At 33.5% G+C, this 27,899-nt stretch overlaps 1 protein-coding gene across 1 annotated transcript in view; it reads right to left on the bottom strand.

Annotated features, from left to right (window-relative positions):
- Window positions 1-27,899, bottom strand: part of LOC124369401 (E3 ubiquitin-protein ligase HUWE1-like) — a 164,986-nt gene that overhangs the window by 120,157 nt on the left and 16,930 nt on the right. Inside the window, exons 3-9 of the mRNA XM_046827405.1 lie at window positions 26,390-26,608; window positions 25,533-25,772; window positions 24,096-24,155; window positions 20,690-20,857; window positions 3,616-3,878; window positions 2,167-2,458; window positions 1,231-1,332 (exon numbers count right to left, since the gene is read on the bottom strand). Coding sequence (XP_046683361.1) covers window positions 1,231-1,332; window positions 2,167-2,458; window positions 3,616-3,878; window positions 20,690-20,857; window positions 24,096-24,155; window positions 25,533-25,772; window positions 26,390-26,608 — 1,344 coding nt within the window. The remainder of the gene's footprint in view (window positions 1-1,230; window positions 1,333-2,166; window positions 2,459-3,615; window positions 3,879-20,689; window positions 20,858-24,095; window positions 24,156-25,532; window positions 25,773-26,389; window positions 26,609-27,899) is intronic.

The following is a 27,899-nucleotide window of genomic DNA, read 5'->3' as shown; positions in this document are numbered from 1 at the left end:
AAACTCCTTTTTAATTCTTATTAAATGTAAATGAAGTATGTATCAAAAATGTAGTAAAATTTAGATTTTTATATAATTTTTAAGATTAAAAAATCACTTCAGACAGTAACATATCCGCAGAAACAAAATAAAAATCCATTTTGAGGTGAAAAAAACTATAAAAAAATGTTATTATTTATTTTGAAATTTCAAAACTTTCATGTTAAAGAGCATTTAAAAATAATCTAAAATCATGTGTAATAACCTAATATTGCACAATAAGCAAAATTATAAAACATTAGTAAAGCGCTAGAGGTTTCGTTTTGCTGAAATAACACAGGGTTTTGGAAAAAATTCAATTAAAAGTTAATTTTTCCATTATAATAAGCTGTTTTCAATTCTTTTTGAAATTTCAATACTTTAAAGATAAAGACCATTTTAAAACAATGCAAAATTAAGTGTAATAAAATATTCCTTACTAAAACGAAACTCAAAACATAAACAAAACCTTACTTAGGCAATTTTCAAGAAACTCAACAACACTATCTTTATGGATATCTATGTATCACCGGCACAAACATCTTCAAAAATGTTCTTATGTGACCATCATCACTTTTTTTATGAATTTTAATACCTAATATAACTCAGATACACTTAAAATGAATAAAAACGCACAGTTATATAACATAAAAGACACTCCGCTATTCATCATGAGACAGCAATCCAACTGAGAAAATGTATTTTTAGTTGTTTACATCATCTAGCAGCAGTACAAAGCAGAAATAACAGTTGAAAACGTTAGTTCAGTTAATGTATTGGCCTTTGGTATAATGTCAGCCAGTATGGAATAAGTTTAATATGTACTACAAATGAAATACAAATCGTCTCAAAATGCAAAGACTCCGGCACTTTTCGCTTAGGTAAGTACCATCTCGCGAGACTCTCGGTACTCAAATGTATCTTTACATCATCTCGTAGCAAGATCCCTGGCACTAAAAGGGTTCAGTTTAAAACAGACGATAACATTTTTCATAATAACTGAGATCAAACGTTAAGACAGAAACAAATTTCAGCTACATTATGAAAATGCATCACTCTTCATAATCTGCTTACATGAGGATGCATGCACTGTCACGCTTATGGGCCACTAGCAAGTCAGGGTTAAATATTCACAAATCAAATCATGTTTACACTTAACGTAATAAATTAGTTACTTAGTAATATTTAAATTAATATTGATTTTTTACGAACCTCAAGTCGGTTTATGAAACTGTTGAGTCCACCATGGCTTTGGAAGGACTGCATGTCAATATTTGTGATAAGATCGATAACTCGAACTGCTCTTGTTACAAACTGTAACAAATAACATCATACATATTTCAATTGTATGTGCAATGATTTCAATTACAATGACGCTTACACTCTAAATTACTTTGTATCTATGTATACATCAATAAAATAAATTCATTGATTTATTCACTCTAGTAAAGTTACACAAAAATAGTGAAATACATTTAAGTTATATATTGGTTGAATTTTGCAAAACAACAAAAAATGCTAATCAAACACTAAGATATTGTACTAAAATTATATATTCACTTATTATCTATAAAAAATGTTTGGCTTTTTAAAAGTAATATTTTATACATCCTTCATACATAGCCTATATTCATACAGATTTAGTTTATGAGAGGAAGTAAACTTTAACTTAAAACAGTACATTAGGTGGATTGAAATCTGTCTTCTTTTTCAGGTATCAAAATACACTAAGACAGGTTTTTGACACCTAAGGAAAACATTCCAATCCTTACAATGCGGTGTTCAATTAATGTTACATATAACAATGGCACATGTCCAAAATCCTATTATACTTTCAAATAATCATCTATTGTTAATAAAAAAACTTTCAACAAGGTATTGTTTTAATTATTACTTAATTTAATTTTCATAAGGAAAATGTCAAGTTCTTAATTGTTTTATTGCCTGCCATTATAACATTGATAAATGCGTATGTTTAGTTCTAAATGAAAAACCAAACGACTAATTTTGAAATAAAAATGTTAAACACATGAGTTTATTAGCGTGTTCTTTTACTACAAGTAATTAATTAAATATGCTTGCAGCGTCTATCAGCTATGATGAACTATTTCAATATCTGAATATGACGATGGATGGATATCCACTCACAGTAATATGCTCAAGCTCCAAGCCGGGCCAGTTAATGACCCGAAGAAGGCACTCCATCATGCCGCAGCTGACGAGGGCCTCGCCGCCGGCCTCGTAGCTGGCCAAGTGGTACAGGAAACTGAAGAGAGCGGTGGCCAAAGGTAAGGGGAACTGATCCTCAGGTGCGTCACTGGCCTGGGACCCATCAGTGGTCAGAGAACTGATGCAACTTCGCACCAACTGGGGTAGGAATCCGTGGTACAACGCTGCCCCAGTCACGTCTATTATCATATTCAGTCTCGACCCGGGCTTCCTGAAACACATTATGTTTGAAAAGACTCGTGTATACTTAGTATTGTATAATACAACAACTTATTTGCACGCTTGATGCAGCAGCTGATTGATCCTCCTTTGTTCTTGTTAATATTTACTACACACTGCATTACAAAAATAACTGTTTAGTGTATACCCATGTATCAATTATTCCATACAAAAATAATTTTAAAATAAATATCTTGTTTAGCTAAGCTTCTCTCTTCAGCTTGTAAGAAGCTATGAGAATAACGTGAATATTATCAGTAACTGTATTCTGATTGAAACATAACCAGTGACCCATTAGGGAAAGTACAGTGGAACCGCTTATAACGTCTCCTGCACATGTTACAGGAGACACACACTGCATGTGCTGTGTTTCACTTATAACGTGAAATTACAGTTTCACAGACTAAAATCAGGCAATTTTAGTGCAAAAAAGCCCACTTATAAAGTGCCTATTTCAATAGTTTATAAAATTTTTTGTCCCGCAAATTACTGGTTTCAACTCTGTGTTATCTACACTTGGCGTACTAGGTAGCGGTGGCAGAGGTACACCTTTCCTTTTCTGCAATGGGGAGCATTGATAGGAGTTGATATACTTGAGTCCACATGAAGTGATGTCAACTCAAACTGGATTGCTTGTATTTGTTTACAATGCGGGTTATCAAGCATATTTCTATGCAAATTAGCATAAATCAAAATTCTCTATACACTTTTATACTTTTTATTGATTTCTGTTTCACAAAGAAAAGAAGCCAAGTAAAATTTTTCAATTTATATGGGCTTATAAATGAAGCTGAATTGGTAGTTTTATACTAGACAATTTTATGCTTTTATGCCTCTGACAGTGATAATGTGCCATTAGTTGATTATGTGGGTGACGGCAATGCAATGGGTAGGAATAATGTCACTAATGCTGTAACTGAAATATACAAGTATACTGCCCCGTTAAATGTTTCACACTGAAACACTAAAAATACTATTTCACTGGTACAAAGCAGATTAAGTAAATGAATAAAATTTAAATTGTTGAAAATCGTTCGTAAATGAGTTAAGTACATGTTTATCAAATATGTTAAATATGCAAATAATCTAGGCATAAACAAAAAACCGTGCTTACCAATAGTGCTCAAACCAATATACTTATTTACGTACTTGGGCAGGTGGGGACTGCGGTCCAGGTGGATAATGGATGTGAGAGTGCGCAGAGCAGCAGATCGGATCTCCACTAGCCCCGGATCGTGTAGCTCCAGTAGCTGGACCAGCTCATCCAGAATACCGGGATACAAAAGGTTATGGGAGTCAGCATTGGAGTAAAGCAGCACGGACAGAGCCTGCAGCCGTGCTTGCACACACTTGAGCCGCAAGCTATGATTGGAGAACGAATGAGCCAGGCGGAGGTGAGTGAACAGCAGCATCTGGATATTGAATATTATTATTTACACTAAACATCATAAATTTCTTTGTTTAAAAAAATTGTTATACTTAAAGGTAAAACAATTAATCATAATTTATCTTTCTATTGTACTCAATATAATTTTAATTAGCATCAGACTTATTAAAAAGGGTTTTCAATATACAGAAGTGAATTGTGCGTATTTTGGCTGGTATATCTTGAAGCTGATGTAGAAATGCCTTTAAGGAGCCAAATGTAATAGCTAGCACTGCTATACACCACAACAATACGTAGGCCCTTGTGAACCTGCGATAAGCCCAACATCACTAGGCTAGAGCGGATAGCCTGTCGCAAAATTTGGGAACAAGATTCTTCTGGACATTCCCAACAAATATTTTTAAATATTGGGGGAAAATCCTCTTTAAAAAGCGAGAGTATCTAATTCAGGGATGCCCTACTCAGCTGGGGAGTACCTGGCCTGATTTCCTTTCATGTTATTAGGTGTTAGTTGTGTGATGTGTTACGTTATATTTTTTTAGTTACTGAGAATTATGTTGTTTTTAATTTAATTTAAGTATTTTATTTTAAAATTTTTACCATATATGTAATTTATGTTTTAAATGAGCTAACATAAGAGAGGCCAAGTGACTATTAACTAAGATAATAAGTTTATCAACCAATCATATACTTATTGCACATAACTCATCTCAATGTACAGAATACAAATGCAGGAGGATTTTCATTAAGTTTATGTGCAATTAAAATACATTATAAACTCCATTGGTAGTGGATAAAATAAATATAAAATACAATAAATATAAAACATAACAGTAACAAATTCCTTCCAATGTAATTGAAATGTGTCACTAAATGCATGTTTAGTCCTACACTGAACATATAACATGAACTTGCTATTACCATTAGAACATACATGAACTTCATGCATTATTATAATTCTTTAAATATGATTAGCCTATACATGAATTTAAAAAACTATAATAATAAACTTATTGGTCTAAAATATAACGTCACAAACATTTTATTCACATAAAATATAATATATACCCTAAGCAAATTTTACAACTAAATATTAAACAACCAAACACTAAGCGAATGCATGTATACACATTTAGTTTAGTACTTAACTTTTTAACAATAGTATTTATGTCAATGCTAATGACTCTTGAGGGGATTCTTTTTAATTCAGAATACTTGTAACAACCAATCTGACAAAGCAGCATTTAAGAATTACCTGGACGCATGTAGAAACTACAAAATCGCTTTGTTATTATCATGACGGAGCAAAAACACTCATACAAAATCAACTTGCATGATCGCTGTACAGAATGTCTATTATATGCGTTTTACAAGGGCCATTTTTCCAACCTCCAATGTTTTATAAAAAAAAAAACAAATCAGTACAATGGAATAAATTTACTATCAAGAATTACATACATATATGGTTACTTTCCAACATAATCACCATTTAAATTGAGGAAATTGTCATAGCAGGATACAAGCTTTCAAATAACTCTTCAATGACTTGGAATGAGTGCATTGTCTGATCGGCAGCTCTTCTCTCCTAGACAATTCTTCAATTCAGAGAACAGGTGAAAGTTGCCAGGCGCTAAGTCAAGACTATCCGTTGGATGGTAAAATATAACCCATCGAAATCCGTCAAGAATCCGTTTCATCAAAGCAGCACTATGAGGACAGGCATTTTTATGAATAAGGATAGTTCTAGAAGTGAGTATTCCTCTTCTTTTGTTCTAAATGGCTCCCCATAACTGCCGTAGCGTTTCATTGTAGCCTTCTGCACTTATTCCAGTCCTTTGCTTTAGGAATTTCACAAGCAGAACACCATTATGGTCCTAAAACACAGTAGCCTTATTTTTTTTAATTTTTTTTTTTTTTTAATTTTGTGGTTTCGTTTGAGGAATTTGCATCCATTTTTGTGACCGTTGTTTAGTTCTGGAGTGTCATACAGATCCCATGTATAGTATCCTGTACATTTTTTTTTTCAAAAAATCTCCATCAGTTATAACGGTTAAGAAAAAATAATGCTGCTCATCCATTGGACATCTTTGGAATCTAATGACCACAAAGTTTCTTGTAGCCAAGGTGTTCTGTTATGATATTGTAGAGGGCTGATCTTGAGTTCAGGAAATTTATCAGTCAAGACAACTCACTAATGACAAACCTCCGATTGCCTTTTAACTGTTTCATCAATTTATTCAACGAGATCTTCTTTTGAGACAGACTTGTGTCCTTGGCCTCCTCTGTTATGAACATTAACTCTTCCATCTTTCAATTTAACACTATTCACGCACTACACCGTCACTCGTATAGTTTTCACCATTTACTCACGACATTCTTCAGTGAAATTTCTGCTTGATTTAGTTCTTCAGCTTGCAAAAATCAACAACACTTCGCACTTTGCTGTATAATTAATTGTAGTGGCTACGTTTACGTGTTGCTAGATGAACTTGTAATAGCATCAGACGCTCAGCAATGTGCAAGATTTCGGAGGTTGAAAAAAAAACAGCTCTAGTAGATAAATTTATCCGAAAACTACTGAAAATCAATCATATTGAATTGCAGAATCAAGCATGCAATATGATGCTTTGTCAGAGTGTAACAATGACAACGAATTTTATAGATGCAATGACTTACACAATGAACTAATGCGTATTACAAAGCAGAACTATACAACTAAGTCCAATTCAGATTTCATCAGGTATTTGGTGGATATTTTGAACAGACAATTGAGAAACTCCCCTACACTTAACAGTGTACCTAAAAGAGGTATTGTTAGATATAGCAAATAAAATTTAGCAGAGTTAAAATGTTTATTGTTGAAAAGGAAAAGAAATTGTAATAAAACCTTGTATAGGTTATGTTCAAAGACTCAAAATACAACTGCGAAACATGGACCTAACAGTACACCAAAGAAGTAGTTAAGAATATGGCAACTTCAATTCATAACACTGAAAATGTTTTCGCTTGCACATTGATGTGCATACATCAACACAACAAATTTGTCAATACAGTTACTTACGTACTTGTTCATCTTTAAGAACTAGGAACACCACTACTTGGCCATCCGTGAACCACGCAAGTAGCTTAATCAGCAAACCAACAATGCATTACACTTTGGTAAACGTCAGAGAAAGACATCAAATCAAACTTAGGCGCAGGAAACAAAAACATATTGTCTAGCAAACGCAAATTTCATAATACTTCCAAAGCAAGCATTTACACATTAGTGTTCTGATAATAAAGACTTACTTTACAATTAGAAAAATAATATTGAAGATTGCTAAAGTTCAATTTTGTAAATATCACTTTGTTGATATAAAATTTGGTTTTATTGTTGTGTTGCGGTTCATTACTTTAATAAATTGTATAGCAAAAGAAAGCATAACTCAAAGTAAGAAGCTTTTTAAAAAACACACTCTTAAGATAGCAAGTTACGAAGTCATCATTATTGCAATCAATTTTTGGTCAAGTTAACTTTCTTAAATTTCATATTTACAGTCTTTTAAGGAACATTCCCCAGCAGGAAAAATTTTTAAACATTTATATGATCACTACACAAGTAATTATAAGAATTTACAGTAGGTTTTTAGCCTATTTTGTAAACAGGCTCAAGAAAAACAGTTGAAAAATAATATATATATATATATATATATATATATATATATATATATATATATATATATATATCATTGCAATATGGCTGAATATGAAATTTTACCATTATACATGAGTATTATTTTTGTCTTAAGTGAAACTATCTGAAAAAACTATATGACATTAATATAACTAACTCAACCAAATGTTGACTGCACCCCTACTATGTAAATTTGATTAAATACCATGTCCTTTAAAAACCTATTTGTTTGGTTACCTATTTACCACAGTTATTAATATTATTATATTATACTGATGATGCATTTACAGTACAATTTGTAAAAGTTACAATCCAGGTTACAACTCTATAGATCCCGCACCCAGGCCTGCCACACACTGCAACCGTTGTACTGTACTGCACTAAGAACATTTCCCCCCACCTTAATTCTAAATCACCTAAAATATTTCTAAAAATTACTAGAATAAAATTTGGTTCTTCCCTTCAATCCGACTTAAGGATCACTCACTTCACATATAATACAAAAAAAGGAGTAGGCATATAAGTTTCTCATGCTTTTTGTACAGATAAACTTGATTTCTCGGTTTACTTTATTTATCCAAGACATTACGTTAGCTTTATGATGTATTAAATATTATATACGTTAGCAGTATATTTATTTCTTATACCAATTCCATTACCATACTTATCTTATTGAATCATACAAAATATTATCAACATTTTATTTCAATATTCAAAGTATATGTTCTGACGATGTTAATGAAATTTGGTGAATTAAAATGTGACCCAGCAGCAGGCCCAGACACTGGGTGTGATTCGGCTTCAACTCTCGTACTGTGTTGCAAATATGCCCGATTTATGGTATTTTTGTCGCTGGTTCAAAACTAATTAAAATTCAGCACTAAAATTAATCCATCAATTTGTATGAACACAAATGATTACAATTTTAATTTGGCACAACCATATCATAGTTTAAGAAAACACCTGACCTTTTTACTCACTGATTTAAAAGAAACAACAAACACAATAAGTAGTGGTATGCCATGCATGCTGTCTCCTTATGAGTCACATGATATAACAGCTTCAGTGCCTTCTAAATTAAAAAGTAAAAGTTATTAATTAGAATTATTGTTAAAATCTTCAACTCTTCCTTCATGCAAAGTATTTGGAAAACAAACTTTTAATGCAATACAGTATTTTATTTTGAATTATGCATCAAATTGGGACACATTCATGACCAGACAAATGACACATAGTTATAAAAATCTCCCAAAAAGGTTATTAAAAAACAGTTTCATTCGAATTAACCCTTTAAGTGCAGAGTTTTCAACAGTGCTGTTATAGGCTATTGCCGAGTTTAGTTATCGTCCATAGAGCTGCTTCACAGTCCAGTACAGATGTAACATTTTTTTTCTCACCATGATCAACTTCAGCAATATTTTCATTTACCAAAGTGCCGTCTGAATCTCCTGCTTTGTTACGTCAGGTTGTGGTTAATAAATTGAGTCCACATCCTGATTGCCATCATTCTCAAAAAGTTCAGGGTTGCTACAGGAGTCCAATAATGAAATTCCCTGACTTTTCCCTGATTTCCAGACCAAATTTTTTCATTTTTCCCTGACTTTTTTCGACGCAATCCCCAGGGTTTTTGGCAATTAATGGGTGGAAAAAAAGCGGTGTTGAGGCTAACAGGGTGGCAAATATAAAAAAGCAAAGGCTGGTAGGGAGCTGCCTGCTTCATGCGCCGCGTCGTCTGCAGGTTTGGACTCGGCGCGGCGGCAGTAAGTTTATTTGTGTAAAGGGATTTTATATTTTTCCCTGACCAACGTCGAAATTCCCTGACTTGAGACCGGATTCCCTGACTTTTCCCTGATTTCCAGTCCTGTTTTTTTTTCCCTGACTTTTCCCTGACTTCCCTGATTTCCCTGACCTGTAGCATCCCTGAAGTTGAAGTGCTGAACAAATTGATAAAACGTCCTTTATCTTTTAAAGCAATATATCAGGTGGGACTTACTTATACGTTCGCTCAATCTATCACTTAATGCTCAATTGTTATTTCTTTTGTTTTTACTAAGATTAAGGGAGCTGAAAGTTTGGTCTTGCTCTAAATAATACAAAATTGCTTGTATTTCAAATGCCACAGAATATAGTTAAAAAAAAGAACAGTTCTTGAGTTTTGTTATTAACAACAAATGAAACTGGGAAAGCCATGTTTTATTCAAACAAAACTTAGATTGTTTACTTAATGCTCTTTATGTTTTAGCCAAATGTTGTTTTTGGAAGTATGTTTTTAGTATGTTTACTTTTCATATGTGGAATCTGAACGAAAAGCATTTCTATATGTGAAGCTGCAACAAATTGTAAAAAAACTGTTCCAACATGCAGAGATTAATTTGCATTATTAGTCATTCATCGTACAAAGCTTCTTGTGTATCATTTTTCCAAAAGCTAGAAATCATGGTATATGTATTTTAAAATAAAGATTATTTTTCTCTAAATATATTTTTCAACATGGCTACTACAAAAGATATAAAGTACTCCTTAACTAACCTATCCATAAATAATACAATTGCATTTTATAAAACCACCTGCACATAGATGATTACAATTATACAACCATATACTTAACATTTATAATAATTTCAGTTATTCCAGGTTTAACAATTTGATTTGTTGCTATCTAAAACTTACTACTCAACCTCAGAATTTTTATCACTTTGATTATTTAAGAATTTTATATTTTATATTTATGCCATATAGTATTTATTTTTTGTGATATTTTAATTTATTGCATAATATATTATAATTGAAATACCAAAGTTCTATTTTATTATTTATTCATTATATTTAAGTTGTGAAACTTATGTAATTTTACGCTAGTTTATGACAAGCCGCCTATTATTGATATGTGTGCTTTTGTAACATTTCTGTGCTAATAAAATATTTTTATTTGGTGGAATGCTAAACTAAAGGCAGATGGAAGTGGTTTTTGAAATCTGGACTGGGTCAAGTAAGTATTACATTTTTTTCTGAAATCTGGGAATAAAATTCAGTCAAGAAATTATTCGTTTAAACACTAGCTGTTATTTTTTATCTTTTACAAAACATTAATATCTGTAGAACTAGCAAAGCCACAGATACCAAACTTCACAGATACATAGTAATACATAAAAGGAAAATTTTAGAAAATAATGGTGTGATTTGCTTTAATATTAACAAAATGGTGCCTGTTGAAAATGTTTAAAGTCAAATAACAAAAAAATCAGTATAGTTATGAAAATGCACAAGATACCAACTATTTAATAATCTTTATAACAATCCTAACGGTACCTTTTGCAATGAAATCCGTCAACGCAAAACTGAGCACAATCACTTTATAGGTGTGCTTGCACAAGCCGAAAGCAACAAAGAATCTGTCAGTTGAAACATATCAGGTTTTTTTGCATCAGTTATACAAAAAATACAAGATGTTAACTATATTTCAATTTTTATAACAATTCAAACGGTACTGTTCTCAACGAAATACGTTAATGCATAAGCGAGCATGACCTTTTTAATGTTACACTTGCACAAGCCAGAAGCAACAAACATGTCACAGTTGAAAGATATCAGGTTATTTGTTGCTCCCGGCCTGTGGAAGCCTATATTTTCAAGAGGCTCTATTTCGTTTATATTTTTTTTCCTCTTATTAGCCAAGTTTGGTAGCTGTTCCAACTGTATGTAACTTTACTAGTTCTCGAGATATTAATTTTTTTAATTCAAAATACAAAATGGCGGCTAGCGGCTAAATGAGACATTTCATAGCCTATGTTTATATGACATTTTTTGTATGAAATGATGTGTACTATCATCCACATAAGTTAGTGACACCTCCTGTAAACACCCTGAATACAGTAAGGGTATCTTTATAGAAATAAATAACTTCATTACCATTTTACCAAATGTGACTTACCACTTCAATTTCAATACCCTAACCCACTCTCTGTGTGATGTTAAATAGCAATGAGTACCCTATGGCTATTATTTTTGTTTTTGTAAAAACTCACCTTATACGTCCAGAACGAAATATGGGTTCATAATGGATTATGAGTGTTCCTTCCATTAGAAGAACGTTTTGTTCCATCAGTCACCAGTGGACCCTACCTCCTCTCCATGAGCACCACTGTGGTTGTGGCATTGTTATTACCATACAACATCACTTCACTATCTTCAGAAGCGTAGAATATGGGTCCACACCAGATTTGGAATGTTCCTTCCATTGGTAATAAACATTTTGTTTCATCAGTTACCAGTGGAAAACTAGCTCCTCACCATGACTACCACTGTGGCATTGTTATTACCATACAACATCACTTCACTATACAACATCACTTCACTATCTTCAGAAGCATAGAATATGGGTCCACACCAGATTTGGAATGTTCCTTCCATTGGTAATGAACATTTTGTTCCATCAGTTACCAGTGGACCCCTAGCTCCTCACCATGAATACCACTACCACTAACACTGTATCATTGATAATTTTTACCATACAACATCACTTCACCATACAACATCACTTCATTATCTTCAGAAGCATAGAATATGGGTTCACACCAGAGTAGTAGCTCATCATCTGGTAAGCTCTGTCTACCATGCTCATGAAGGTGTTGTATTTGACAATTGCGAGAGGGTTTTGTTTGGAGAGGCCTTGATTGTCAATAAAATTTATCATCTCATGCTCAGTTAATATTTAAGTCACCACAGCCTTATCCTTCCATTTTCCGATCATCACTATTATCGTATCTGGCTATGGATTCACCAGTTTTGAGCATGGCTGATTTTACTTCAGCTGGAATCAGTCTTGGCGCAGAGTTCCTGTTGAGTAGTTTTTATGCACCAAGAGCCGAGGACAAACTGTAACTGTTATTATAGTTGTCCATATAGACACTGTGTCCATTACCTAGTTTTTCTTTCAGTAAATGCACAACAGTATGACCCTTGCCATCTACAACCTCGTCTGAAGAACCGGCGTAACCTAAAAATTTTAAAGTAAGTCCTTGGAGCTCTGCCAGTGTGTAGTTTCACTCCTTATTTGTGCCTTATTCTTTTATATACTGCCTGTGCCTTATTCTTTTATATACTGCCTGAAGTGCAGTCTTTCCCACCACAGGACCATTACCTCATCAAGGGATCTCTTTTTGATGATAGTATATCTGCATCATTTTATTGTTAAAATAACTAACAACTTTTTGTACTGACTTCTCTTTTGACCCGTCATCAGTCACTTTGCTACAATGAAGACAGCGCAAAATAAGCAGAAAGCGGTTCCTTGACATATTCTGCCAGAAATACTTAAAAGTCAAACATAAGGTCTATCTTCCAGTAGTCTTGTATTCTATTCAGACGAATGGTCCGCATGTGAACAATTAGTCCCATGAACATTTTTAGTTCTGGTACTGTTAACGTTTTCTAACGGTTTATTCGGGATTTAAGAGTCAGAGAAGGTTTGAAGTAGACTTGAACAGAGTAATCATTTGTAAATCTACATATTTTCTCCAGAAATACGTTATCAATCAACATATTGAACCAATGCAATGGTGCTCTATCACCTGGCATAGGCACAAGCAATGTGTCAGTTCTAGTAAATTGAATGGGCCTCATCCCAGATGTAGTAATTACCCATTCAGGAGGAGTCAAATAAGTGTAAGGAGTTTTGCCATCACTTTCTTCATTTTCCTTCGCCAGAGTCGTCATCAGATTCAACATTCACAATTCTTTGTATATCATCATTCTCATCAATATCACTGTCAACAGGATCAATTGGTTCAACGAGTTGACGACCTAATATCAGGTAGGTTTCCAATGTAGCACCGGATGCGCCCTGTAGCTCAGATGGTCCAGGTAACGAGGGGTCAAATGTTGTTCCGCTGGCTTGTACTCCAAACGGCCGTGGCATTGAAGATTCTATTGAGGTTAAATAAGCAATAAAAAAAATACTAAAAAACACTGTTTTAGATGTGCACTATTCGTAAATAAAGAAAACAAGCCTTGATACTTAGGGGATGGGGTGGACCCCACAGTAATCCCGGCCACTTGAACCAAGTACTCGCATAAGCGCTGTATCACACTAAGGCTTGCAGCTCTTCCCCCACCCATGAACCCGTCACCATCAGTCAGAGTCACGAGGGGTCCACCGGTGGACCCGCCACATGTCCTGCATCGTTATATACTTACATGTGCTACAGTCATTTATACTTCATCTACTTGCATTTATCCGTTTTTGTTCATACTACTAATGTTCCATCCAAGTTGCACTGTGCATCTTCAATAGTTAATGCCATACCACTTACTATACCATGCAGCATTCGTCAAAGAGGAAAGATACTGAGAAATATACTTTTGTCAACTGACTTTTGTGAACAGAGAATTTTGATGTCAAGCTCTTATAATATGTTCCATCATAATTTATATAATGTTACAATCACGCCAGGACCGGGCCAGATAAACTGGAGGTCCATGTAACCAAGGACCTACTGTGTTTGAAAATGTTTCACTACAAGAATCCTGTTTCAAAAATGATCGCACACATTACTTGAAGAAAAAACAATCCAGCTCATTTAACATTTTCAAGGATCCAACCAACAATAATAATATATGAAGAAGATTATAAAATATAACATATAATTACCATTTTGTTTTGAATATTGCTCTATATCTAAAATAACAGACAAATAATTGTACCATTTTTTAGTTAGAAAAAAATTATGACAAACCTAGGTATTAAGTAAGTAAATATACAACTGAAATTGTTAAATTAAAATGATCACCTAGTTTTGTAAATGTAGTAAACAACAAATCAGACTACGAAAGAACAGACTTCAGAAACACTTTGGACGTTCGCTAGTATAAAACTAGCAAAGGCTAGGTTAGATCGATCTAACTAGTTTTATTAAAAGCTAAAAACAATATGAATAACCTTTGCCTACTTCCGTTTAGATTGAGCAAAGACGAGTCTGGAAATTATTTAGCTACAGCTTAGTACTAAGCATGTCCTAACCTCTAGCAATTGCTAGTGTATACTTGCTAAGGTGACAAAATATCAGATACAAGTAGTTAAATAAGGATCTGCCCATTAAACGGATAAATAAATACCAAGTTTTCGGCTAGAAATTTTGTTCCATCAGTGGTATCCCCGAAAAGACTCTTGGGACTCAGCAGCCGTTAAATTTATAAAATTGAGTGGAAAAAGTGCCAAAATGCCATTGAAAGATATATTAAGTAACAAAAAAGACCTGTTGAAAATCTAACAAGATAGTAATGTGATACAACTTTTTTAAATGTGGAAAATAGATATCCTGAAGGAAATTTAACCCTGCCAGCATGAGTAGGTGGAAATGTGAGGTAAAGTGAAAAATCTTTTCCAAAGCTCTTATCAATGATACACTACACCACTATACGTGTACCACTGCATATACTGTAAAAAAAGGAACTGTCCTAAAAGATGCTGAAACCATAAACACTGATACATCAAACAAAATTATTGTTTGAGTCAACACTCCATCTGACAGAACTCCAACACAGATTACAACAGCAATTAAATACAAACCAATTGGAAATTAAAAAAGGAAATTACAAAGGTCGAAATAACAAGGACTAACCAGGCAAAAGTGGCTAAAAAACCCATAGAAAAATCCACGATGAAACTAAGTCATGGACCCCCGCTACATGCTAAAGTTAAACGCAGAGGATGAAAGCTACTATGATTTCTTCCTCAAACACATTGATTTTTACAGAACACTCAAGACAGTACATCCTGACTGCTCACTTACTTTTTTAGACAATGCCAAAGTGAAAATCTTACATCCCTAACCAAACAAAAACAGTGAAAAACAAAAACTCAAAGTATAAAAAAAGTCCCAAATAAAATTTCCGTCTTACACCAAAATGTAGAGGGAATAAGTAAAACATCAAACCGGCTAAATAACCTTATAGAAGAAACCAACCCCGACGTAATCATAATTAGCGAGCACGGGCTTAAAAAACATCAAATGGAAAACACCAGACTGCCTAAGTACTGCCTAAAAACACATTTCAGCCGTGAAGACCATAGAAAGGGAGGTGTCACTATTTTTGTCAAAGATGAACTAGCAACAGCTGTGCAACCCATAATCATAGAATACAACAAAGAGCTGACATGTGAGATAGGCATGATCAAAGTATCGCTAGGTAAAAGGCATCTATACATCTTAGGTGTCTACAGAACCCCAGCAGGACAACTTGAAGAAGCTTTAACCTTACTCTCAGCGACAATTGAAGAAACAAGGGCCGAGAATCACCCGATTCTTGTTATGGGGTACATAAATGTTAATAGTCTGAAAAAACACAGGGAGAATGAAATGCTTAATGACACCCTAAGCAGCCACAACATCACTAGACTACCACTCCCTCCAACACGAGTTACCCCAACATCCAAGACATCTATAGATTTCATCTGTACAAATATGGTCACGGATGAAATAACTACTAACGTGATCCATGCTGGAATTTCTGACCACTCAGCTCAAATCTGTGAAATAACACACACACAACAACTCTACCAAAACAACAAAGTACAATGCGCAGAATATTAAACCAAAGAAACCTTAACTTACTAAAGGCTCAGTTGGAAAATGAAGACTGGCAAAATATACACAACACAGACTCAGCAGAAACAGCATACAAAAATCTTCTGTCAACAGTGGTAATCAACCTGAACTCAACTTGCCCTAGAAAAAATGTCCGCCCTAGGAGGAGGAAGGCGATGGTTTTTGCTGACAAAGAAACAAATTGCCTAAAACAAAACTATTTACAATGTCTTCGAAAATATGAGCTCACTGGAGCGCTATCAGATAAAAATGAAATGAGCAAGGCAAAGAAAGATTATGATATGAGGCTGAAATCAGTAAAGCGCCAAGCATCAGCTGATCACATAGCAAATGCTGCAAATAAATCAAAGGCATTGTGACAGGTCATAAATAGTGAGAGGAAGAACAATCAACCAAAAATAACACAACCACAAATTGCTATAGGACAAGAAATCGTCACTAACCCCCACACAATTGCTAATTACTGGTTAAAGTACCAGTTTTTCACCAATATTGCAGAAATCACCCTAAAAAACCAGCCAAAAGTCACAAAACAACCTGCACCTCCACAAACCTCAGGTAATGATTTAACACAGCTACCTTTCACTAATGAACAAGAAATTGAAGAGATCATCGATAATCTTAAACCCAAAACCTCGTTAGGATTAGATGAAATTTCAGCAAAGATGCTGAAACACTGTAAGAAAGCTTTAACTCCACCACTAGTCAAAGTAACAAACTTATCCCTCGCTCATGGCCACTTTCCAGCCGCACTTAAACAAAGTAAAGTATACCCCAAGCTAAAAAGTTGAAACCAGACTGAAGCCAAAAACTACAGACCCATATCATTACTGTAATCTCAACCTTCTCCAAAGTAATTGAGAAAATAGTTTTAAAAAGACTAATGGACCACTGTGAACATAACAGCCTGTTAATAGAAAGCCAACATGGCTTCATCAAGGGAAGATCCACAACATCTGCCATAATCAAACTTGCGGAATTCATCATTGATATCTTGGAAGAAAAAAGTCTGGTTACTGGAATTATGCTGGATTTCAGCAAAGCTTTTGATTGCTTGGGACACGAACTGATCCTCAACAAACTTGAACAGCTTGGTGTGAAAGGCCAAGCCTACGCATGGTTCAAGAGTTATTTGGAAGGAAGAATTCAGGTTGTTGAGATTCAAGACACACAAAAAAAACATACGCCAAGAAGATCCGACCCTTTACCCATTACAAGGGGTGTACCTCAGGGGTCGGTATTGGGACCAGTCCTATTCATTCTCCTGACAAATGACATGCCACAATATCTAGGAATGCACTGTACTCCCCTAATGTACGCTGATGATACAACACTTCTAGTCTCCGAGTCATCACCAAACAATGTGGCCATCAACTCTTACATTGCACTGAATAAGGCATATCAATACTGTCATGAAAACGACTTAGTTGTAAACGCTAAAAAAAACCAAACAATTAGCTTTTGGGAGAAGACAGGAGGAAGTCCCAGAACTACCAGAAGTATCAATGGAAAGCCAGACCAAATTCCTAGGAATGACTATCGACAATGCACTATCCTGGAACAATCATGTTGACGCACTCTCCAAAAAATTGAACTCCTGCTTGTACATTTTTAAAAGAGTAAACCTCGTCAGTGACGATGCCACAACAAAAACTGCCTACCATGCATTGTTCGAGTCTCACTTACGATATGGCCTTGCAGTTTGGGGAGGCACAACAGCAGGAAACATTAATCGAATTCTACTTCTCCAGAAGAGAGCAATCAGGATTATGGCCAGCCATGGCCCAAGGGAGAGCTGCAGAAAGGTCTTCAAAACTACAAATGTGTTAACAATCATCGGCCTATACATAAAAGAAGTCATATTGTATGTAACGATCGAACAGCTTCAACGAGGCCTTGATACACACACAACACACAACACTCGTCATGCATCAAACTTTCACCTCCCTCTACATCACACTGCATCATATGAGAGGAAACCATCCTACATGGGGAGGAAACTCTTTAACCTCCTACCAGAAGAGCTAAAGATGCTGAACGTGAAGAAGTTGAAGACAGCCCTGACCAACTGGCTCATCGACCAACCATTTCACTCCATTGATGAGTTCCTGGACTGGAGGAAGAATGAAGAACACATCCACTGAAGGAAAAAACCTATATAAAATTGACGCCATTGCATTTCTCGATGTTATGTTAATAAAGAATTTGTCTATTGTCAGGAAGAACCACTGTTTATTGCATAGCACAGGAAGTACTAAGGTTAGTACCACCAAGATGACATTGATGTGTACAGGGGTTTAGTATGCTTCTAACTCCGCAAGGCAAAGCAATGTATGCACAAACTTGAAGTGTGAGGTGTTATAACATTTTTTCGCAGGGCGAAAAATCACTCAGAAGTCGTGAATCGTGAATTGTGTTCATGGCCCAAACATTTTGAGTGAAGGTGTGGTCTGTCAGTCAATAGGTGAGATTTTTTTAATGGAAGAACAAGCATCCACAATGGAGAAAGGAGCAGTAAGCCTTCTCTTGTCAGTGATGACCAACAAAATAAAATGAATGAAAAAATTTGTAAGAACTGTTAATTCACAATTTTGGAACTTTCTGACCATTTTCCTGAAATCAGATAAACTGGCTACTACAAGTTTTTTGCTAATTGGGTAGCAAAACTGCTTATTAACGACCACAAAAAGAATGAGTTCTGCCATAGATTTTCTTTCCCTTGTCATGACTTTGAAAGAGAAAAATTTTTGAACAGGATTTTTACGAGCGATGATACTTGGGTTGCCTATGTGATGATACTCGGGTTGCCTACATGAACCCTGAGAGAAACCGTTGTCAATGCAATGGGAAATACTGCTTCTCCAAGCTAGCCCGTCAACAAGGAAATTCATGGCTACGTGTTTTTGGGATGCTTTTGTGGAATTTCAAAGGTTTTGGTAAAATAGGTGGCCAGTAAAATCATTAAAAGTGCACGTCCGCACTATACCGACGTCAGGAGTTGACGCTATATTTACGATGTCCTTATTATAAGGACGTCGGAGTTAAAAGGGTTAATGATATCAATTAGTTAGAAAAAACTCTTAGTTTTTGTCATTGTTCTAACAAACGTTAACATGTCTCTGTAATTGGCTAAGAAACAGTGACCTCTTTTCTTAAGACTAGAGAGAAATCTAGTTCAGTTAGTAAAAGCTAATAGTCCGCATTTTTATATCTTTTTCTGGGGGTTAGGAAAACCTTCAGTATTATTTATAATGTACTTCTTGCTAAAACTAATAATATACTAATTCATAGCTTAGCTTTTACCAACTTTTACTAACATTCCCAAACCTTCAACCCTCTATGAGCGTTAATACCCAGATTCCGTCTAACTGCCAAAACAGGTCCGTAATGTGCAACTTCATCAGCTTTGTTGTCTCTTCGGCAATGACTCTACTTCGTGCACTACTCCCCATTAGACACAGTGATACTTTCAATTATTTCCAATTTCATGCCTCTGTTTCTAAATTAAAAAACTGCATTTATTTGTTTTGTGGTACCATATGTTGATAAATATTACTTTAAAAATATTGTCTTAAATATTTAAAAGATATTTCAACACATTTTCGTCTGATTTATCAGTTAGAATTCATACCAGCAACGAACATTTTAAATATATTCCAAATATTAATAAACTCTACATAATTCTGTTGAAATAAATTATATCCACATATTAAAACAAATGCATAATTTTTATGGTAGTTTTGATTGCTTTAAAACCATATATAAAATATAACTTTATACAAACAGATGCCTGTAACACAGACCAAAATTATGCTTTCATACTTTGTGAATGTAGTGCACCAGAAATAGTTGCTACTATTAAAAGAGTGATCCACTATAACTCAAATGAATAAATATGAACAAACCCCGTAACATTTAATACAGTGTCTGATGTAGCTGATCAATGTTTGAACAATCCCTAACCTCTAAAAGGTTATCCTTTAAGAATACTAATTTTAAATGTATGCCAATTCCTACAGCGACATTTAAAAACACTATCAGATTATAAGTTTATCTTCTATATAATTCATATCAGCAATTCCAATATCAATCTAAATCCAATTTTAAGTTTGACATTAAGATTGGTGATCAAAATATATATGAAGTAGGAGAATCAAAATCTCTGTGCTTATTAATTTATAAGCTTAAAACTATAAACTGGACTCATGTATGGAGTATGAAATTGGTATGAAATATTTGTTTTTCATACCCTTTGAAATTAGAAACAAAGACGAAAAACATCTTTTCAAACAGAATCTTAAGAAAAACCTTACGGAACGTCCTGTTTATTTACTTCAAGAGTTTTTGAGAGGAGTTAGAGCAAAATTCAGTAATTGCCTAGGCTTATTTTATATTATACTGTGTAAAGCTAGAATAAATTTGTTTTATTGTACTAGTATAATGCTGTACAATGACACTATTCAATCTGTATTTTCCATGTGTATGCAGTGATGAATAAAGATATTTGAATTTAATTATTACATAACTGGTGTAAGAGGATAACAGAATACTTACGTGCCCATCTTTGGGAACATGGAAAGATTCCACCAATCCATCCATGATTTCAGAGGGAAGTTTACTTATTTGATCTACGTTTTCTAAGTGGATGCATGAAGCTTGGCTGGAAGAGCTCTTGTCTTCTGTGTAGAATTCATAATGCAGTGTGGTGGCAGTAAGGGGAAACTGAAAATTATTGAAATTTGGTTAATGTTTCGACTTGATTGAGTTTTTTAGTATTTTTTATTTAGCTTATAAAGTTAGGAATTCATCATATAAAAGTTGGGCTCATGGATATACCAGTTTATAAACATTAAATTAACTACAGACTATTTTTAACTATCATAAAATAAAGTACCTTTATTATAGCTACCATCATATAGTATGTACCTATAGTGAACATATCTACATTTGTAACATCCTATAAGAAATCAATTGAGAGAAATTCTCCTCAGTTTACAAAAATGTTAAATTGTCCCAGTTAGTTTAACCCTTTTAACCCCGACGTCCGTACTAGTACGGACGTCGTAAAAATGGCGTCAACTCCCGACGTCCGTATAGTGCGGACGTGCACTTTTTATTACTTTACTGGCCACCTATTTCACCAAATACTTTGAAATTTCACAGACTTGTGCACAAGGATATTTTGCATCGAAATATATTAGTTTGTAATGGTTTGACTTCGTATTTTGTCAGTCTGTGACTGAGCAATTGCAGTTCGTCTCGACTGACTGCTCACGCTTGTTGCAGACAGCTGTATATCACGTGGTTGTGAATAACCGTTTTCTTCACAGTTTTAGGTTAAAGCAGTATAAAGTACGGCAGTTAAAGTTTAGTTTACTATTTGTTTTATTTCAAAATGAGTAAAAGACATCGTTTAAAGTCTCCCGTAAGTGAAAATACAATAATTAGTAACCTAGTTGCAAAATGGTGTGGATGTTATTAGTGACGACGATTTGAGTGATGGATATCTTGAAAATTTACATTTTGTAGTGATGTAAATATTGTTTTAAAACTTTTTTAAAATTTAGATTATGAACAGTTTTAGTTATTTTGTCAGAAATAACTTTGGTTTTATGTTTATTTTAAGTACTGTGAATTTCAAAGGTCTTGTTACATTGCCTTGCCCAGAAATGGCCAAAAGAAAAATTTACACGGCTTTACAAACATTGATGTTACTCAATTTGTAAATAAGGTAGGCCTATAATTTTTGTTTCCTTTTATTAAGGATTAAATATATCATAAATTAAATGGGTATTTTTGTGTCAAATATTTTTTTATCTATATGGTTTCCATGATCAAACTTGAAATTTTTTCATTTTTATTTATTTTTTATATATGTATATGCATTTAAAAAAAATTACTTTCAAAATAATAATTTTATTTGTATATTTATGTAAGCTACATGTATAAAGAAGTAAAACAAAAAAAGAATTACCTAAATATCTTAAAAAATAACTAAGTTATGACTTTTTTACAAAACCCTTACATTTTGTCTGAAAATGGCTTGGGATTTCTGGCACATCACTTGATTTAATGGCCGGGGTTAAAAGGGTTAAATCCTGACAAATAACTTGTTCCAAATACCGAAATAAATCAAAATTGTAATTGTGTTTGCAATTTTTTGACCAAAAAAACTTAGGTGGTAGTCACGTTACTGGCTATATAGACCTAAGAATAAAAAATGTTTTATGTATTTGTGAAAGAAAACACAAATGACATTGAGTAAAACTATCAACCAGAAACAAAAATTGAAAAATTCTTGGTTGACAAGGACAATAGCTATAATGCAGTTAATACCAGTTTGTGGAATATTGTATATTTCCCCTGCTTCTAAAATGATGAAACTGTAAAGCAAGATGTCAGTCAGCGTTAAACAGAATTGGTTTCAAATTTCAATGACAGTTTTACAGATAACGAAGAAAGTAGCAAAGAGGGCAAAGAAAATTTTTGAAATCATCAGAAGAATCTAACTGAACAGTTAAAATAAAATGATAAAACAACTAAAAAAATATATAAGCTAAAAATTGTAAATCTTTTAAAAAGTGCTTTGTCCAAATAAACAATATCTGAATAATCTAAAATACATCATCAAATTCCGTTGCAATTAATGAAAACCCAAGGTGTGTTGCCAGACAAAAATTAGGAAGGCAACGAATTAAGTGATGAAGTTGTTAATCATAAAGTACATTGGAAGTTTTCAAACAGAATGACAATAGTAATTTTGATTAAAGAAAAATATTTACCGACGGGTGACAGTGTTTATAAACAAAAACTACTACTATTCTTTGGACAAATTTTTAGATGTTTTCAAAGAAAAAAATCGATTGATCAATTCATTGCTTGTTAAGTACTTTGCCTGGACCAGTTGTTAGTCATAACGTGAGTATATCAGATTGTGAAACTAATTATTGCTAGAGCAAACCTTAACACTAATTAAACAACTTGGCCTAATGATTTACTGGTTTGTGGTTCCCAGACTAATGAATATGTATTCAAAGTTCTGTCCAAGAAAGGAATTTCTTACTGACTAACTGATAATGTTATTTTGTGCATTGTCAGACAAAACTGGGACCTACATGGCAGACAAACCATCCACATATACAAGAACCATCAAGGAGGTTTTATACAAGCAGTGAGGCATTTCAATTCATGGCTTTAGGACTAGGAAGAAATATTTGAATGTATATTTTATCTTGATCTAGATCATATGAGACTTGATAAAACCAGAAGTACTCATTTATTTTTAAGATAAACTATTTAATAAATTCCCTGAAATGGACTGGAATGTAAAAATTGGCTTACAGACAAAACCTGTTATTCTGTTGGTCATTTACTTGGCCTGTGATATTAATTTGTTTTAATAACTTTTGTTTGCAATTTTTTTAAATATTTTATTGGGTGTTATAAATTTATATTGTTGTTTATTACTATTTGTTGTTTTGTAAATATTTGATTGTGATGTTTTATTTTTATTCAATATCCTCACTATTATAAACGTATTCTAGATATAGTCTGTATCAGTAAAACAAAATAATATTGTGAATTTGTCTACTGCGTGAATAATTTTGTGCTTCAACAATAACAACAATATTAATAACATATTCTCGCATGTATTAAAATTACATGAAAAGCCACCACATAGTAAGTAGCTTGTTAAAATTTTAAATTTTTACTGAAAAAATTGTTTAAATGGCTTGCTAAACGTACTTTTAATATTATTACTACTGTAGAAGTGATTTAATCAACTTGGTTATTATTATTTTATATATATATATATATATATATATATATATATTTATTTATTTTAATTATTTTACGCTAGTAAAAATTAAAATATTAACAACTCGTCAAGTACGTACTTATTTGTTTTATTTATGATATAATTTTACCAATTAACTACAGTGAAAAAAATGGAACTTACAGGAGTGTGTGCCCGGACACAGTCCGCCAATCCAAATCCATTTTCACGTCCACCCCAACTCTGAAAAATAAAATATTAATTTAGTTTGTGCCATAATTTGATTAATAAGGTAACCAATAATACAGATTATAAATATTACTCAATCCAAGGGCAAAATATTTTTTCAATTAATTCGTACACAACTAATGGAACTGACATACTGTAAACATTAACCCTATGGGTACCGGACCAAAACTTGTCTTGTGTCTGGGGAACACCGGAAGAAGTTGGGTCCAAAAACAACTGCCACAACAACACAAGTTGAATCGTTTGGAGGCTGGGTAAGAGTTTTTGAGAAACTACAAACTCCATGGGCATAAATTTTTCCGGACTTAAATTTTTCCATTATTTGGAATTATGAAGTCTTTATCTTATTATAAACATCAACTAGAGTTTTTCCCATCCAAACGAGATAACGCATCCGCCGTCACACCACGTATTTCACACTTTGCAGGAGATTTTATTGACATTTTTCGTAACAGGTATTGTCACATTCACAGTTCTCATCGTACTGACCCGGAACCGGTTTCGTTTTTTAGGGAAGGAATCTGGCTACTGGGCAAGTGTAGAAAAAAACATTAAAAATAAACCCTCCGGCCGTGAGTTCCTGAATATGCCTTGTATATACAAAAGTTGATTTACCGAAATAAAATGGCAAATCACAGCAAAAGAATTTTCAATTAAATACGATTACTTAAACAAATCACAAAACATAATAAGGCTAATATGACTAAAAACAAAACCAAAAAAATATTACTATTTTGTACATTGTTGGGTTCCACTACCCTTATTCCCATGAGTTAATTACGAATTAATTGGTTTTAAAACATTAATCACATAAATGAGGTAGAGCAAAAAAATTTTAAGATTTATTCACAACATGTTTTAAAATATATAAGAAATACTAATAAATTATTGTAAGTTAATTATAAGAAATGGAGAAAAAGAGTATAAGAAATACTAGTTTACTTAGTGGTAAAAGAGCTCCTCTATGAACAAGAAACTGGTAGACCTACTCGCACAGTGCTTAGTAAAAAGATCATATTTCTGTTGTTTATTTCCTCTTTCCACTTTCTAGTCCTCAGTTTGTTAAATAAATCCGTGTGTATGTTGTATCTTAAAAGCAATAATTTCATACCCTATAAGTTGGTGTTAAAACAATGTTTATAACCAATTACCTATGTTATGAAATCTTGTTCATTGTTTGTGAACCCAAGTAAACAATCTAATCTATTGCTGCTGTGTGCAAAAGAAATTCCAACTCATATATTTGTCCAACTTTGCTAACTTGAGTGTGAGCTGTGTAGCACACATCAAAACACACATCCTTCTTCAATGTTCATGAATAAAAATCTTGTTATCTATAAAATCAGTCTTTTTTTTATTTGAAGAACATACCTCAGCTAGATAGGTGAGACACTTGAGCAAAGTATTTCGCATTTCTGCGTTTATTCTTGTAATGAAGTTGCTTCGTTTCGAGAACATGTACAGAAGGTTGAGGACTCCCAGGACTACATCGAGATCGCATGACGAGAGCAGGGTCAGCAGATGTTCTACAGAGTTGTAGAGGTGGCGAGAGAAAGAGTGCTCTATAAGCAGTGTGGTAAAGTGAAGCACCCATAGCAGCAACTCTTTGGACTGAAACACGTAATGATTAAACTAACATTCATTAGAACTTACACATATTATTGCCTTGACACTTGAAAGTTAGGATGAAATATAGGCCTGCAATCCACAAATAGCAACACCAATATACAAACATTTGTACAGTTATATTCTTTCCTAATAAGCTACACAACAAGAAATTTAAATTATTTTAGCAAAATAACATTCATTTCATTATAAATTTAAGCGAATCTTACTTTGTAAATATGGTGTAGGAGTTTATATTGTAGAATAAGAAAGTCAAATTTTATCGTATTCTACAATGTTCAGAAAACTAAGGATTTTCGTTTTACATTGCCTTAAACAGAAAATTACTAAAAGAAGTTATTTTAGTCCTCATGCAATACTAGTTACAATAGATCTATATAATAATGTATTTAATTTTTTTTTATGAATTCACAGATTTATTTACAAAATAACTAAAAAAATCAGATAAAACACAAACCTGATTTTTGATCAGGTGCAACAAAATAACTGAAGGATTTAATCTTTGAATCACTGGATAATTTTAAATACATACAATTATGCACAATCACTTGGGGGAAACTTAAGATCAGAAAAAGAGAGAAAAATAATTGGATCAGACTTACTTCCTGATTCTCTGGCAGATCACAACAAATCTGCCAACTCTTTGGGGTGACTCGAGTAGCTGCTGCTGCCAATATTGAGTCACATAAATCTAAAATCTCAATCCAGTGGTACAGTTCGCATTTTCCAAAAGTCCAGGTATCAATTTTTTTCAGTTCCTCAAGGAGCTCTTTTCTTGAGCATGATCGCAGTTTGTCGATCAAAGCTTGACATTCTGCCGGCTGTAATAAATAAAACTGTGTCAGACCATTTCTACCTTTAAGGAAGTCAACTGTTCACACATACTAACTTACCAACACTAACCCTTTCAGAATTTACATCCGGTCTCACCAGACGTTAGTAAATGTGTAAATAGAGTCAACGCTGGGTTGCAACATTGCTTATTCAGGTATACAATTTTAAAACATATATTGTTTTATATGAGATTACTCATAAAGAAACAGCCCATTCTTTGTAATTTTTGTGTGTAACAAAGTACAGAGCAAAGATAAAATTAGTATCAAAACTACACATAAGCCACACACTCACTGATGGCCGAGTCAATTTTGAGACTCACAACTGTCATGAGTTGTATGTGTTTGTTGGCAATATTTAGTCATTTGTGCTTTGCCTTATTATTATAGATTGCTCCAGATCATTCCGGAGTGAAAACACAAAAAGATGTTAGCCCATTAAGCTGGATACATGTGATAGTCACATAATACCAGTCCGGGACCAAATGCCAAGACATGCGCTAGTCACATAATCCTCGTTCTACCCTGAACTATTTATTTATTTTGTTGAAATTCTGCTAGATAATCATTTGAATGTCCTTTCCAAGTTTTTTTTTGTAACAACTAACCAAATAACTTCATTTCTTAAGGGTGGCTAGACTGTTATTCTTTTTCTTTTTGTTTTCTTTGTTTGGAGCATTGTTTTGTATTGTGTAACAGTTAGTTTACATGATTAAATGTGAAACTTACAATTCATATGTTAGTGACTGAGAGTAATATGTACGGTAACCAAATGAAAAATGAGGAGGGGTGGGGGGGGAGTCACGTGACCGGACGTACTATTTTCAGCTTTATTGCATTCATTCTGTGGCTCCAATACTAATCCAGTTATTTTTTAGCCGCACCTCTTGTAATAGATTATAATTACCATGTACACGATATGGCTAATACGCCTATTTCAGCCAAGTTTTAGGCATTGTTATAAAAATAACCTAACATGGGGTCCCAACAAACGACTTTACACATTTTCATATAACCTCTTACTGATCAGAAATTCAAGTAAAACATAAATGGAATTTTACTAAATAAAAACTGACGAATATTTATTAAATCTAGTGGATGAGAACATTATTTCAAATTGGAAATCCAAACGTTTTTGATTATACATTTCATGGATATTGTTTAATGTGCACTAAAATATCCTCCCATGTTGACCTTGATGCACAATATTATCCTTTACAACACTAGATACATGACAAATATTGTACTTGTGCTCAATTAGATTGGGTGTGACTATAAA

This window comes from Homalodisca vitripennis, chromosome X, assembly GCF_021130785.1.
Source record: "Homalodisca vitripennis isolate AUS2020 chromosome X, UT_GWSS_2.1, whole genome shotgun sequence".
Lineage (NCBI taxonomy): Eukaryota > Metazoa > Arthropoda > Insecta > Hemiptera > Cicadellidae > Homalodisca > Homalodisca vitripennis.
Note: the sequence above shows the minus strand (reverse complement) of the source record. Positions and strands in the feature narration are given on the sequence as shown.